The sequence below is a fragment of the Mustela nivalis genome, assembly GCF_964662115.1.
Source record: "Mustela nivalis genome assembly, chromosome: 17".
NCBI classification, from domain to species: Eukaryota; Metazoa; Chordata; class Mammalia; order Carnivora; family Mustelidae; genus Mustela; species Mustela nivalis.
In genome coordinates this window covers 56608754-56622009 of record NC_139036.1, presented here as the reverse complement: position 1 = coordinate 56622009, position 13256 = coordinate 56608754, and the positions used below count along the sequence as shown (strand labels likewise).

The following is a 13256-nucleotide window of genomic DNA, read 5'->3' as shown; positions in this document are numbered from 1 at the left end:
CAGCTCCAGCTCCACGTCTGTGAAAAGAATATGGACACAAAACCTAGTTTTCTTCCTCCACCGTTTTCTTCAAGCTCCAGCTATCTTCTAGCTCAAACAGGAGGAGCGGAGCAGGAGGGGAAGCCCCTCCCATGGCCCAGATCTACTGAAAAAGATCTGGTAGAGGTCAGTGAATTTGATACTGAGCAAGGCCGTCTGCTGTCGTTCCCAACAGTAGTCTGCTGGGCGTCTTCAATGCAATACCCATGTGTCCAGGCTGCACAAGAAGGGACACAAAATGACGTCTGACTTACTATATATGAAAATTCCCAACAAGCTGTACCTTTGATTCGTGATGTCTGACACTCCCTTTCTCGCCTTGCTGAAGATTCAATGCACTGACAAGACACCCTTCTGAGGAGGGGGTAGTGTGGAATCCTTGCTCTCCAGACTCAGCCAGGAGCCCGCTGGTAAGGCAGCTCATGGCTCACTGGAGAGTGAGGCTACTGAGAAGTGCTCTCCCTTACGGCAGTTTGCATATCCATCAGGTTCTAAGAAATAGGCTTGCTGGCTTTTTCTGGATTTTAAATATCAAAGTAATTTACTGTAATGTTGTTCAAGTAAACATCCCTAAATATTGTTATGAATACAGTAAACATAGTACCTCAGGAAGGTCCCCAAGGCTGTCCAGGAAGAAGCCATTACCTACCTCCATGTGGCTCAGGAGGGGAGAAGGTGTGTGGGAAGCAAGTTAAGACACCAGAAAGAAAGAACAAGACATTCTAAGAAAAGGTGGTGGTGACAGCTGCACAACACTCTGACTTCACTTGGTTTCTCTGAACTGCACAGTAAGTAAAGACAGAAAAGGCGGTGGCGCAGCAGGTCCTACCTGCACTCCTTGATCACTTGGTGGATGTCAAACTCAAAGGCTGCCAACAAGATGTTGTCCAGGGGTTCTGGGCTGCTCTCACCTCCCAAAAACAGGTCAAGGCTGGACTGTGGAAAGTTGGTGACCCACTCAATTCCCAGATGGAAGCAGAGACTCAAGGGGACAGGCAGGGCTGCTGTGTAGGGAACCCTGGAGAAGGGCGATGAGGTCCTTCAAAAAGGGCCAAAGGAAGGGCATCTGGAGGGCTCAGCTGGAAGAATGTGCAACTCTGGATCCCTAGAGTCATAAGTTTGAGCCCCATGTTGGGGGCAGAGATTACTAAAAAAAGAAACTTAAAAGGAGGAGGGAGGGGCAAAGGAAAGACCCTCCTGTTCTCCAGGGAGGTTCAACTCAAAAAGGCCACATACTGACAATAACCTAGCCCACAGGATTCGTACTCCCCACCACCATCCCTTGGAGTTCAGGCTCACCTGGGCATAGAGGTGCAGGTCAATGGGTTTCACTGTGGGATGAGAGTATAGGAGCCGGGTCACTAGGAAATGATACCAGTTATTCAGCAGCTCCTTCTGCTCCAACAGAGCGGCTTCATCTCCCAGCATGATCTAAGGAAAGAGATATTTTTCTTCAATTCCAGACCAACTTCTCTGTTAACTCTCCTGGTCTTGGGGCTCCTAGGTGGCTCAGTCAGTGAAGCACCTGCCTTCAGTTCAGGTCATGATCCTGAGGTCCTAGGATGGAGCCCTGAGTCAGGCTCTCTGCTCAGCGGGGAGCCTGCTTCTCTCTCTCCCTCCACCCCCCTCCCTCCCTCCCCACCTGCTCGTGCTTTCTCAAGCACAGGCTCTCTCTCCCTCTCAAATAAATAAAATCTTAACAAACAAACAAAAACAAAAAACCTTTGCTAATCTCAACCAGAGCATCTGGTCTGAGAGCCCTCCTCTTCCTGGCAGAGCTGATGGACAGCCTTGTCCGGAGAGGATCACGTTCCTGTTATTGCTGTGTTGGATGTCACAGCCCCAGCTTGGACCCCAACCTGGACTTCCTTCCCACAGACCTTGCAGAGAGACTCCAGGTGGGGACTGGCAGCAAACGTGCTGTCCTGGAGGTGACGCTCGCATTCCTCGTGCCAGTGCTGCCACTTCAGCTCCAGCTCTGTCAGCGTCTGGGTGTTGCCAGGCTAAGGAGAAAGACACGGTGAGATGCCATTGCCACAGAAATGCTTTGTGCTTAATGAACAAACCCCTCTCTTGTGACCCAGCAGAACAGGGTTGCTCCCACATACACTGAGAACGGGCATCGTCCTCATCAGGTCCCCTAGGATTCGGCACATGCCTGCAGAGGAGGGACTGGCGTCAGCTTCTTTGGAGAGCATCTGCCGAGCCTCATCCAGCCGGCCCTGTAGCACCAAGATGGTCACCTGGAGGACACACAAGAGCATGAACATTCACGGATGCCCAGGAGCCGGTCTCCTCAGTCCGCACTTGGGCTTCCTAGCCTTACAGAAGTGCGCTGGCTCCTTCCCTCCAGCAGTCATCTAGCTTATCTAGTCTAAGGGTTTTAACCTGGACCATGCTTTTCAAACTGCATGTTTTAACACATTACAGATTGCAACCAACTTTTTAAAAATAAATGAAATGGGGACACCTGGCTACATCATTGAGTAGAGCACACAACTCTTGATCTCAGTCATGAGTTCAAGCCCCACATTGGATGTAGAATTTACTTAATAAATGGTGAATGAATGAAACAGAAAACAGAAAATGGATGAGCTCCCTACTCCATGGGAACACACTCTTCCTGCCTGTGTTCCCTGTCTGTCAAATAAATAAATAAAATATTAAAAAAATATATAGAAAACAGCATAGTACATCAAGTAAAGATCAGTTCATAAAAGGTTCAGTTCAAATAAACACACAGACGCACACATACGCTCAACATCAACAGTCCGCAGAGTCCAGAGAGACTCCAGGTGGGGACTGGCAGCAAACGCATCTGTGAATTTACTCAGATTCCGCATCTGTGAATTTCCCCATTGTTAACATCTATTTGTAACCCCGAAGTCAGTACGTGAGGTAGTGTCACCATTACTTGTGGATGTGTGCAGAGTGGCAAAAACGAACTAACTGATATGCACATTCCCAGCAGAGGATGAGCAAGGCAGAATTCTACCTTCTTATATCAACTCTCACACCAAACAAGGGTCTTTTTCAGGTTCTACCTAGGGCCACTTTTTTGGTATTGTGCTTTTTGCTGAGCAGGGTGCTGAAGTGCTAAGTGCTAAGGAGGGATGGCGGCCCACAGGGAGAAAATGTGTTAGATTAGCCTCGTTCAGGCACGTGCTACTATGTTATTCACCATGATGAGTCAACAGTATATATTAAATGAGGGGTCCTGGGGCGCCTGGGTGGCTCAGTGGGTTTCAACTGCCTTCAACTCAGGTCATGATCCCAGGTCCTGGGATCGAGCCCCGCATCGGGCTCTCTGCTCAGCAGGGACCCTGTTTCCTCCTCTCTCTCTCTCTGCCTGTCTTTCTGCCTCATGATCTCTGCCTGTCAAATAAATAAATAAAATCTTTAAAAAATTAAAATAAAAATAAATGAGGTGTCTTTAAGTAAAACCATCAATAAAACAAGGTTATACACTGACCAGCTGACAAAAATGGGATCAGAGGCTGGAAGAATCCTGTATTACAATAATCAGCAATACATGTTCAGGCAACTTTATAGACTTTAACTGTCATGAATAATGACAACCAACAGTACATACAGACTAACAAATATGTAAAACATACAAAGTAACATTTTCCCATACTCAGTCATGCTCAAAAAAGCCAAAGATAGGGGTGCCTGAGTAGCTCAGTTGTTAAGCATCTGCCTTCGGCTCAGGTCATGATCCCAGCGTTCTGGGACTCCTGGGATGGAGCCCTGAATTGGGCTCCCTGCTCAGCAGGAAGCCTTGCTTCTCCCTCTTCCTCTACCTCTGCTTTTGTTCCTTCTCTCACTATCTCTCTCTCTGTCAAATAAATAAAATCTTTTTTTTTTAAGTGCCAAAGATATAGATGCTGACAAATCCCCAATTTCTCTATAGCCTGTACTTCCTTCTCTGGATTCCAGACCTGTACACAGTAATGCCCAACATAGTGCCTCCACTTAGACCTCATGGGCATCTTAAATGTAGCATCTCTAAAAGTAAACATCTGGCTGCTTCCAACTCACCAAACTGATCTTCCCACATTCTCTCATTTCTTACACATGCACATCTAATCTATTAGCCAACTGCATCAACGGTATCTGTAAACTGCATCCAGAATGTAATCATTCCTCACCACCTCCTCTGTTCAGCTCCCATCCTTGTCCAAGTCACCACCATCTTTTCATGCTTTAGTACCAAAGCCTCTAGACTGGTCTCTGCTTCTGCCCTTGCTCCATCCTTGGTAGGGCAGCCAGAGAGCCTTGGAAACCTACATCCAATCATGGTGTGAATGCTCAGCTCTCCTATGTGCGCCCCACCCCATCTGACTCAGGGGCTGCATCCATCAACTAGCTTACACACATATATGTCTTTTAATCAAAATATAATTTCTTTTTTTTTTGAAGATTTTATTTATTTGACAGAGATCACAAGCAGGCAGAGAGGCAGGCACAGAGAGGGGAGGAAGCAGGCTCCCTGCTGAGCAGAGAGCCCGATGTGGGGCTCGATCCCAGGACCCTGGGATCATGACCTGAGCCGAAGGCAGAGGCTTTAACCCACTGAGCCACCCAGGTGCCCCTCAAAATATAATCTTTATTTGAGAAGAGAGCATGAGCAGGAGGGAGGGGCAGAAGGAGAGGGAGAAGAAGGATCCCCACTGAGCAGGGAAACCCAATGTAAGACTTGATTCCAGGACCCTGAGATCATGACCTGAGCTGAAGTCAGATGTTTAACTGACTGAGCCATCTAGGAGCCCTAATCGTAACATAATCTTAAACATAACCTTAGGGGTGCCTGGGTGGCTCAGTGGGTAAACGCCTCTGCCTTCAGCTCAGGTCATGATCCCAGGGTCTTGGGATCCAGTCCCACATCGGCTCTCTACTCAGCGGGAAGCAGAGCTTCCTCTTCTCTCTCTCTCTGCCTGCCTCTCTGCCTACTGGTGAACTCTGTCAAATAAATAAATAAAATCTTAAAAAACAAAACAAAACACATAATCTTACTATCTGCACTGTATAGAAGAAACTAAAGGATATTAAGTAACACATCTAATACCCCACAGCTAGCAAGAGGCAGAGCTGGCAACCTAACTCAGACAGTCTGGCACCACAGACCATGTTCTTACCACACTGCGCTACTGCCTCTAAGTCCCTATGACAGTCCAAGGAACCCTCTGATCTGACCCCGTGACTCTCTGCCCTTGCTCACTGCTCCTGATCTCACGTGCCTCCAGGCCAGAGCAAGTGCAGGTCTCACTACCTGCAACGATCTTTCCCCTCCTTTGGCCCAGCGCCCCTCCCCCCACCATCAACTCATGAGGGAGGCCTTCCTTGATTCCTCAGCCACCTTGGCTTTACTGCCCTCCACATCACAGTGCTCCCCTGTTAGGCATGCTACATGTTTTACTTGTTTCTGTACTTATTTCCTGTCTCCCCACCCAGGATATAAAGCTTCCTAAGGACAGTAATCTTCACCCACTTTGTTCATGACTGTTTCCTCAATGCCTTGCAAACAGGAGCACTCAATAAATACTCAGTGAATGAGGGCGCCTGGGTGGCTCAGTGGGTTAAGCCGCTGCCTTCAGCTCAGGTCATGATCTCAGGGTCCTGGGATCGAGTCCCACATCGGGCTCTCTGCTCAGCGGGGAGCCTGCTTCCTCCTCTCTCTCTCTGCCTGCCTCTCTGCCTCCTTGTGATCTCTCTCTCTGTCAAATAAATAAATAAATAATCTTTAAAAAAAAAAAAAAAAAAATACTCAGTGAATGAATCAGAGACACAAAATCTGAGCCTAATACTTCCTGAACAAAGGCTCTCCCCACACTTGCACAGATCTCCCAGCAACAAAAGGCCCAGAAATAGCATCAAAGGCAACAATTCTTTACCGGAATTACAGATTGTCTAAGTTTAATCAACTTTCCATTATTCAGGTCAACTAGCAATCTCTCCCCAGTCCCTCCCAATTGGGTCACGGGTCAGTAGGCACAGAGTACATACATACCCACCCTCACACACACTCACAACCCCAACACACAGACTGACTTCCACACTGATAATCCAAAATAACTCCAGGATCATCCATCTTTTTGTTTTCAATAGCTATTTGGAGCTACAATTTTGGAGTTACACTATAAACACTCACCTATTTAAGTTCTAAGTTTATAGAGTTGTTCAGCATCACTACAATTCAGTTTTAGAACATTTCTATCACATCAAAACTCCTCCTGCTAATTTAACCTCCAACCCCCTTCCGCTCCTATCAAACAGCTTTATCACATCTTCTCTTCCTTAGACTCACAAAGAAATTAAACGTCCCTGCTCACCAGGAAGTCTACAAAGCATTACTTTTCTTACACGACAACTTAGTTCTAAACTCTCCTGTGGAGCTGGGAAGAAAAGATCTAAGAGCAGCCCCATAATCACAGACCCAAAGAGCCGGTCCGACTCTGAGCAGGCTCCACAGGCAATCCTTGGGCCCGCCGGAAGCACTGGGAAAAAGAGATCATGAGATGGAAGTCAGGAAGGCCCAGCCTGCGGGAGATGCTTACCAACTTCCAGAAGCTGTCATGTTTGCTCGGATTCTCACTGCCCAGGACATCTGCCAACAAACTGTCCACTTCACACACGTGCAGTCGGACCCAGTCAAGGAGGTGAAGGAGAAGAGCGCCAGCTGGGAGAAAAGACTCTTGTTAACACAAAAACCTCCGCTTCATCTGCAGCCAACTCCACTTTCCCACTGTACATACAGAAACTGTAGGCAGACAAGATGACTAGGTAGGAAGTACTTTACCCCACTTAGGTGGGTACCCATATGGTCCTGAATAAAGGACTGGACTAGCAAATGGACTTACGAATAGTTCCTCTCAGCCAGGCAGCTCCACATTTCATGAATTTTTGAGAGGGCTGAATCTCACCTTCCACCTCGAATTCTTCATGACTATGCAGTACTCGGCGGCTACATAAGGAATGGCCACTTAGGGATTGCTACTGACTAGGTGCTAGGTATGACAAAACCACAGCAACAGCCCTCAAAATATACGGGAGGAGATAAAAACAGAATCAACTAATTTTATTTTCACACTGCTCAGGGCTTTAGCAGGAGTAGGAGTAAAAAGCTATGACTGCACAGATTATTAACATTCATGTATGGATAAAAGCAAACATAAGTCATCAAGGGAATGCAAAAAAACCCTGCAGCACCTCCACAGAGAGCCCACTCAGGCCAGGATACCATAGGACACAACTTAGTTCAAGAACATGGAATAGGGGCGCCTGGGTGGCTCAGTGGGTTAAGCCTCTGCCTTCGGCTCGGGTCATGATCTCAGGGTCCTGGGATCGAGTTCCGCATCGGGCTCTCTGCTAGGCAGGGAGCCTGCTTCCCTTCCTCTCTCTCTGCCTACTTGTGATCTCTGTCAAATAAATAAATAAAATTAAAAAAAAAAAAAAAAAAGAACATGGAATAATTCAGAGTGTACAGTTCACAGGTAGGGCTGCCCCCTCCCTCAATCTCTGGGGACAGAAGTCTCCAAATGACTTTGCTTCTCACCATCTAATCCCTCCTCACAGCCCTAAAACTTTGTTCCTTTCTTTTAATTTTTAACAACTGACATTTATTGTTTCACATTTCTGGAGGCCAGAAGTCTACGATCAAGGAGTGGACAAAGTTTGTTCTTTCTGAGGCTGGGAGGGAGACCCACCCCATGCCTCTTCCTTGATCCTAAAACTTTCTTCAGCTTGACCAGTCCACCATATGAATCCTGACCGCCCCTGCCACACACTAGTCCAGTGTGCTTTCCTGGTGTTTTTCAGGGGTCACCTCCCAACATCTTAGGTTTTTAGAAGGCATTTTAGAAGCATTAAGATTAAAAACTTAATCTCTAAGTTTTTTTGGTAGTATCTGACAAAACAGCAGTGTTTTGGGGTGTTATATACAGCTTTCTGGTTATGTTGATGAAGAGTGAGGAAAGGCGCACTTTTGGCAATAAAATGCTCATCACAACACACAGGAAAGACAAAGAGGAAAGGGCAGAAGGACACCTTTGTAAAGGGATGATTTCTTGCTCACCTGGAGCGACTTCAATAAAGAGAATCTCACAAAGGTTCCAAATGAGCTCCATTGCTGACAAAATGGAGACCTAAAGAAGAAATGGAGACAAAGTTTTAACTGAAAACATTCCTGACATTTCTCTTACAGCAAAAGGAATGAAGCAGGGCTTGAATCATATGAGGTCATTCATTATTCACTCAACAATTACTGAGTATTTCTATAGCAGGGTTTCCCACAGGGAAGCCAGTGAGTGAATTTTAGGTGGTGGTAGGCAGGTTAACAATTTTTTTTGTTTTAATGATTCTTGTTTTAGTTTAATGTATATTATAGAAGAATATAATTAGCTCATTTAGAAAGAAGCTCTAAATAAATGGGAGATGATTCGTAGAAAAATATTCAGTAAATTATACACACATACACACACACACACACTTTTTTTGGGGGGGAGGGAGAGAGAGAGAGCGAGCGCATAAGTAGGCAGAGAGGCAGACGGAAAGAGGGGGAAGCAGGCTCCCTGCTAAGCAGAAAGCCTGATGTGGAGCTTGATTGATCCCAGGACCCTGAGATAATGACCTAAGTTGAAAGCAGAGGTTTGACCCGCTGAGCCACTTAGGTGCCCCAATAATATATACTTTTTAAGACTTTATTTGAGAGACAGAGAGGGTGAGAGAGAGAATGAGAGGGCCAGAGGGAAAAGCAGACTCCCTGCTGAGCTGGGAGCCAAATTTGGGACTTCATCTCGGAGCTCAGGATTGTCACCTGAGCCGAAGGCAGTAGCTTAAACAACTGAGCCACCCAGATGTCCCTTCAGTAAATAATATTTAAAATTCTAATACAAATCAAAACCACAGTGAGATACCACCTCACACCAGTCAGACTGGCTAAAATTAACCACTCAGGAAAGGACAGGTGTTGGCAAGGATGTGGGGAAAGGGGAACCCTCCTGCATTGTGGGTGGGAATGAAAGCGGGTGCAGCCACTGTGGAAAACAGTATGGAGGTCCCTCAAAAAGTTGAAAAGAGGGGCGCCTGGGTGGCTCAGTGGATTAAGCCGCTGCCTTCGGCTCAGGTCATGATCTCAGGGTCCTGGGATCGGGTCCCGCATCGAGCTCTCTGCTCGGCAGGGAGTTTGCTTCCCTCTCTCTCTCTCTCTGGCTGCCTCTCTGTCTACTTGTGATTTCTCTCTGTCAAATAAATAAATCTTTAAAAAAAAAAAAAAAAAGTTGAAAAGAGAGCTACCCTACAACCCAGCAATCGCACTACTGAGTATTTACCCTAAAGATACAAATGCAGTGATCCAAAGGGGCACGTGCACTCAAATGTTTATTTCAGTGATGTCCACAATAGCCAAACTATGGAAAGAACCTAGATGTCCATCAAAAGATGAATGGATAAAGAAGATATGGTATATACATACAATGGAATATTATGCAGCCATCAAAAACAAACAAACAAACAAACAAACAAAAAACGAAAACAAAAAATAAAATTGGGGCACCTGGGTGGCTCAGTGGGTTAAGCCTCTGCTTTCGGCTCAGGTCATGATCTCAAGTCCTGGGATGGAGCCCTGCAACCGGCTCTCTGCTCAGCAGGGAGCCTGCTTCCCCACCCCACCCGCCTCTCTGCCTACTTGTGATCTCTGTCAAATAAATAAAATCTTAAAAAAAAAAAGCCCTGAAATCTTGCTATTTGCAACCACATGGATAGAACTAGAGGGTATTATGCTAAGTGAACTACATCAGAGAAAGAGAATTATCATATAATCTCTGAGATGAGGAATTTGAAAGGCAGGGCAGGGGTCATAGAGGGGAGGGAGGGAAAAATGAAACCAGATGAGACTGGGGAGGGAGACAAACCGTAAGAGACTCTTAATCTCAGGAAACAAACTGAGGGTTGCTGGAGAGGAGGAGGGTGGGAGGGATGGGGTGACTGGTTATGGACACTGGGGAGGGTAGGTGCTATGGTGAGTGCTGTGAAGTGTGTAAGACTGAGGATTCACAGACCTGTACTCCTGAAACAAATAAAACATTGTATGTTAATAAAAAGAAAAATAAATTCTACAGATACAGCAAAAATTGTGAAGTTGGTACTCAAGGGACTAAGTTTAAGAAAGTCTATTAAGGGCGCCTGGGTGGCTCAGTGGGTTAAGCCGCTGCCTTCAGCTCAGGTCATGATCTCGGGGTCCTGGGATCGAGTCCTGCATCGGGCTCTCTGCTCGGCACGGAGTCCGCTTCCTCCTCTCTCTCTCTCTGCCTGCCTCTCTGCCTACTTGTGATCTCTCTCTGTCAAATAAATAAATAAAATCTTCAAAAAAAAAAAAAAAAAAAAAAAAAGAAAGTCTATAAGTCTATTAAAAGACAAACTCAATATAGGACCCCAAAATAAAAATCATCTGCACCCTGCCCTTAGGAACATGCAGTCTCCTCTTCCCCACCATCCTTTCATACACAAACACAGACTACCTAGTTCACAAAGGAAAACAAATGCTTTGCTGACTGTACACTAGACTGCACCAGAGACAATCCACTAGTCCTTATTCACTACTGAGTTTGAACACCATCAAGTTTCTACAAAAGAAAGAGAACTGTTTCAGTCATCTTCCAGGTCCAACTAAACAACTGAGTAAAAATACTGGGTGCATGAGCTGAGTAGTTTATTAAATAACTGGTGATTCCAAAAGCTCAGCTCACTATCTCAGGTGACACAGCGTGATTAGGACTGACATTTCCCATAAGAACTGGAAACTCAGGGCGCCTGGGTGGCTCAGTGGGTTAAGCCTCTGCCTTCGGCTCAGGTCATGATCTCAGGGTACTGGGATCGGGCCCCACGTTGGGCTCTGCTCAGCGGGGAGCCTGCTTCCCCCCTACCCCTCTGCCTGCCTCTCTGTCTACTTGTGACCTCTCTGTCAAATAAATAAACAAAATCTTAAAAAACAAAACAAAAACAAAAAACCATCTGCCTTTGGCTCAGGTCATGATCCCAGAGTCCTGGGATCGAGTCCCACACCAGGCTGAGGATGCAGGAGGACACAATGGCCCCAGCAGGATAACAAAGTGCCCCCCCCCCCCGCCCTTACCTGGCTGCTGAACTGGCGACCAATGGCTGGATCTTTAGCAGCAACTAACAAAACACAAAACATTTTAAGTGAGCAATTAAACTTTTAGTCTCATAGTTATAGCTTCATATACCAGATTCTTTGGCTTGTGCCTTTGTTTCCTTTAATGACCACCCATTTTCACTACAGATTTTTATTTTTTACGAGCGTGTACTGGGGGGGAAGGGGGTTGGGAGAAGAAAAAGAGAAACTTAAGCAGGTTCCACACTGAGCATGAGCCCGAAGTAAGGCTTGATCTCACAACCCTGAGACCATGACCTGAGCCAAAACCAAGAGTCAGACGCTTAACCAACTGGGCCAACCAGGCACCCCTTCACTATAGATTTTTTTTAAATGCTTCATATCTCTTTGTTGCAGATCAATGATTTGTACACCCAACGCCCTCAAGCTATAAGTGACACTTTCAACTGCAAACTATAGAGACCATCACGTTATATAAGACTCTACTCAGCATCCAGGAGTCACGTGGCTCTCATGGTTATGATGACCTCAAATCACCAAAGTTAGAGATGCCTGGTTGGCAGAGTTGGTTAAGAGAACAAGTCAGCTCAGGGTCTTGAGACCAGGCCCCAAGTTGCACTCTGCGATTGGCACAGAGTCTAAGACTCTCTCTCCCTCTGCCCCTCCCTCAACGCTCACACATGCTCTCTCAAAATAAGTCTTTTAAAAAGGAAGGAAGGGAGGAAAGGAGGGAGGAAGGAGAAAGAAACAAAGAAGTCACCAAGGTTAAAGAACCAGGAATGTGATTTTCAAAGATTGTTAATCTGGCCCCTAGTCTCTCACCTGTCGGCTCAGTATGCTCTAACTTGAAAAATATACTCAAGACAACTGCCAAAAAATTAAGAATTATGGAAGACAGGAAAGTAAGAATTTTAAACTGGAGAGTCAAATAGATTCTACCTTGCCGTATTTACAGCTAGATAAACATTTCAATTATTATCACCTATACACACATAAAATCCTTACTTGCAACCTGGTGCATCTCCTCCATACACGCCCTGATGACTGATCGGTAGTTCTTACTCACTCGGACCAATCTACAAAAGATGAAATGACACACAAGATGAGCCTGGTGCATCTTATGGTGACAAAAAGCAAGGAAGTTCTCAATAGAAGGTAGGAGCTTGCTCAAAGACAGGAACCAACCTGAAAGAGCTCCTACAGCGAAAGCTGGAACTTGAACAAAAAAATAAGTAACATATGAGATAATCAGTGGGGTAAAATAAATATCCACGAATCCATACTGACATTGTTGCTGCAGATGAGATCCACTGACAGACACTAAAACTAGTGGTTGAAAATTTAAGGAGAAATAGGATTTGCATAATCTCAAAATTTCTCCTACTAACAATAATTCTTGGAACACTGAAAAAAATAAAATTAAATTTGAAAAAAAGTTTCTACTACAAAGGGAAAGACAGTAACTTTATAGTCAAGAAACCCAGTAGAGGGCGCCTGGGTGGCTCAGTGGGTTAAGCCGCTGCCTTCGGCTCAGGTCATGATCTCAGGGTCCTGGGATCGAGTTCCGCATCAGGCTCTCTGCTCAGCGGGGAGCCTGCTTCCTCCTCCCTCTCTCTCTCTGCCTGCCTCTCCATCTACTTGTGAATTCTCTCTATCAAATAAATAAATAAAATCTTAAAAAAAAAAAAAAAAAGAAACCCAGTAGAAACTACATCAAGCAAGTAATCAAGGTCAACAAAACCAGAATAAAACATCAACATCATGAACCCTATGACATGACATACTAAGGACACATCATACCAGTTCTGTGGTATTCTTACTAAAAATGAATAACCTTAAAAAAAAAATGCATAACCTTTCTCTATTCATGAGAAAACACTGGAGAAATCCAAATGGAGGGACTATCACCAAAATAATTGGTCAGTATTTTTTCAAAAGTGTCAAGGTCATTAAAGAGACTAAGAAAAGAGGGCCTGGGTGGCTCAGTGGGTTAAGGCTCTGCCTTAGGCTCAGGTCATGATCTGAGGTGATGATCTCGGGATCCTGGGATAGAGCCCCTGGTCAGACTCTCTGCTCGGCGGGGAGC

At 45.6% G+C, this 13256-nt stretch overlaps 1 protein-coding gene across 2 annotated transcripts in view; it reads right to left on the bottom strand.

Annotated features, from left to right (window-relative positions):
* NUP85 (nucleoporin 85) overlaps positions 1–13256 on the bottom strand; it is a 31739-nt gene that overhangs the window by 9184 nt on the left and 9299 nt on the right. For both annotated transcript variants that reach the window (XM_082705234.1, XM_082705235.1), the window contains exons 4-11: positions 12176–12246; positions 11171–11214; positions 8114–8183; positions 6597–6718; positions 2148–2282; positions 1920–2042; positions 1339–1470; positions 869–975 (exon numbers count right to left, since the gene is read on the bottom strand). In XM_082705234.1, coding sequence (XP_082561360.1) covers positions 869–975; positions 1339–1470; positions 1920–2042; positions 2148–2282; positions 6597–6718; positions 8114–8183; positions 11171–11214; positions 12176–12246 — 804 coding nt within the window. The remainder of the gene's footprint in view (positions 1–868; positions 976–1338; positions 1471–1919; positions 2043–2147; positions 2283–6596; positions 6719–8113; positions 8184–11170; positions 11215–12175; positions 12247–13256) is intronic.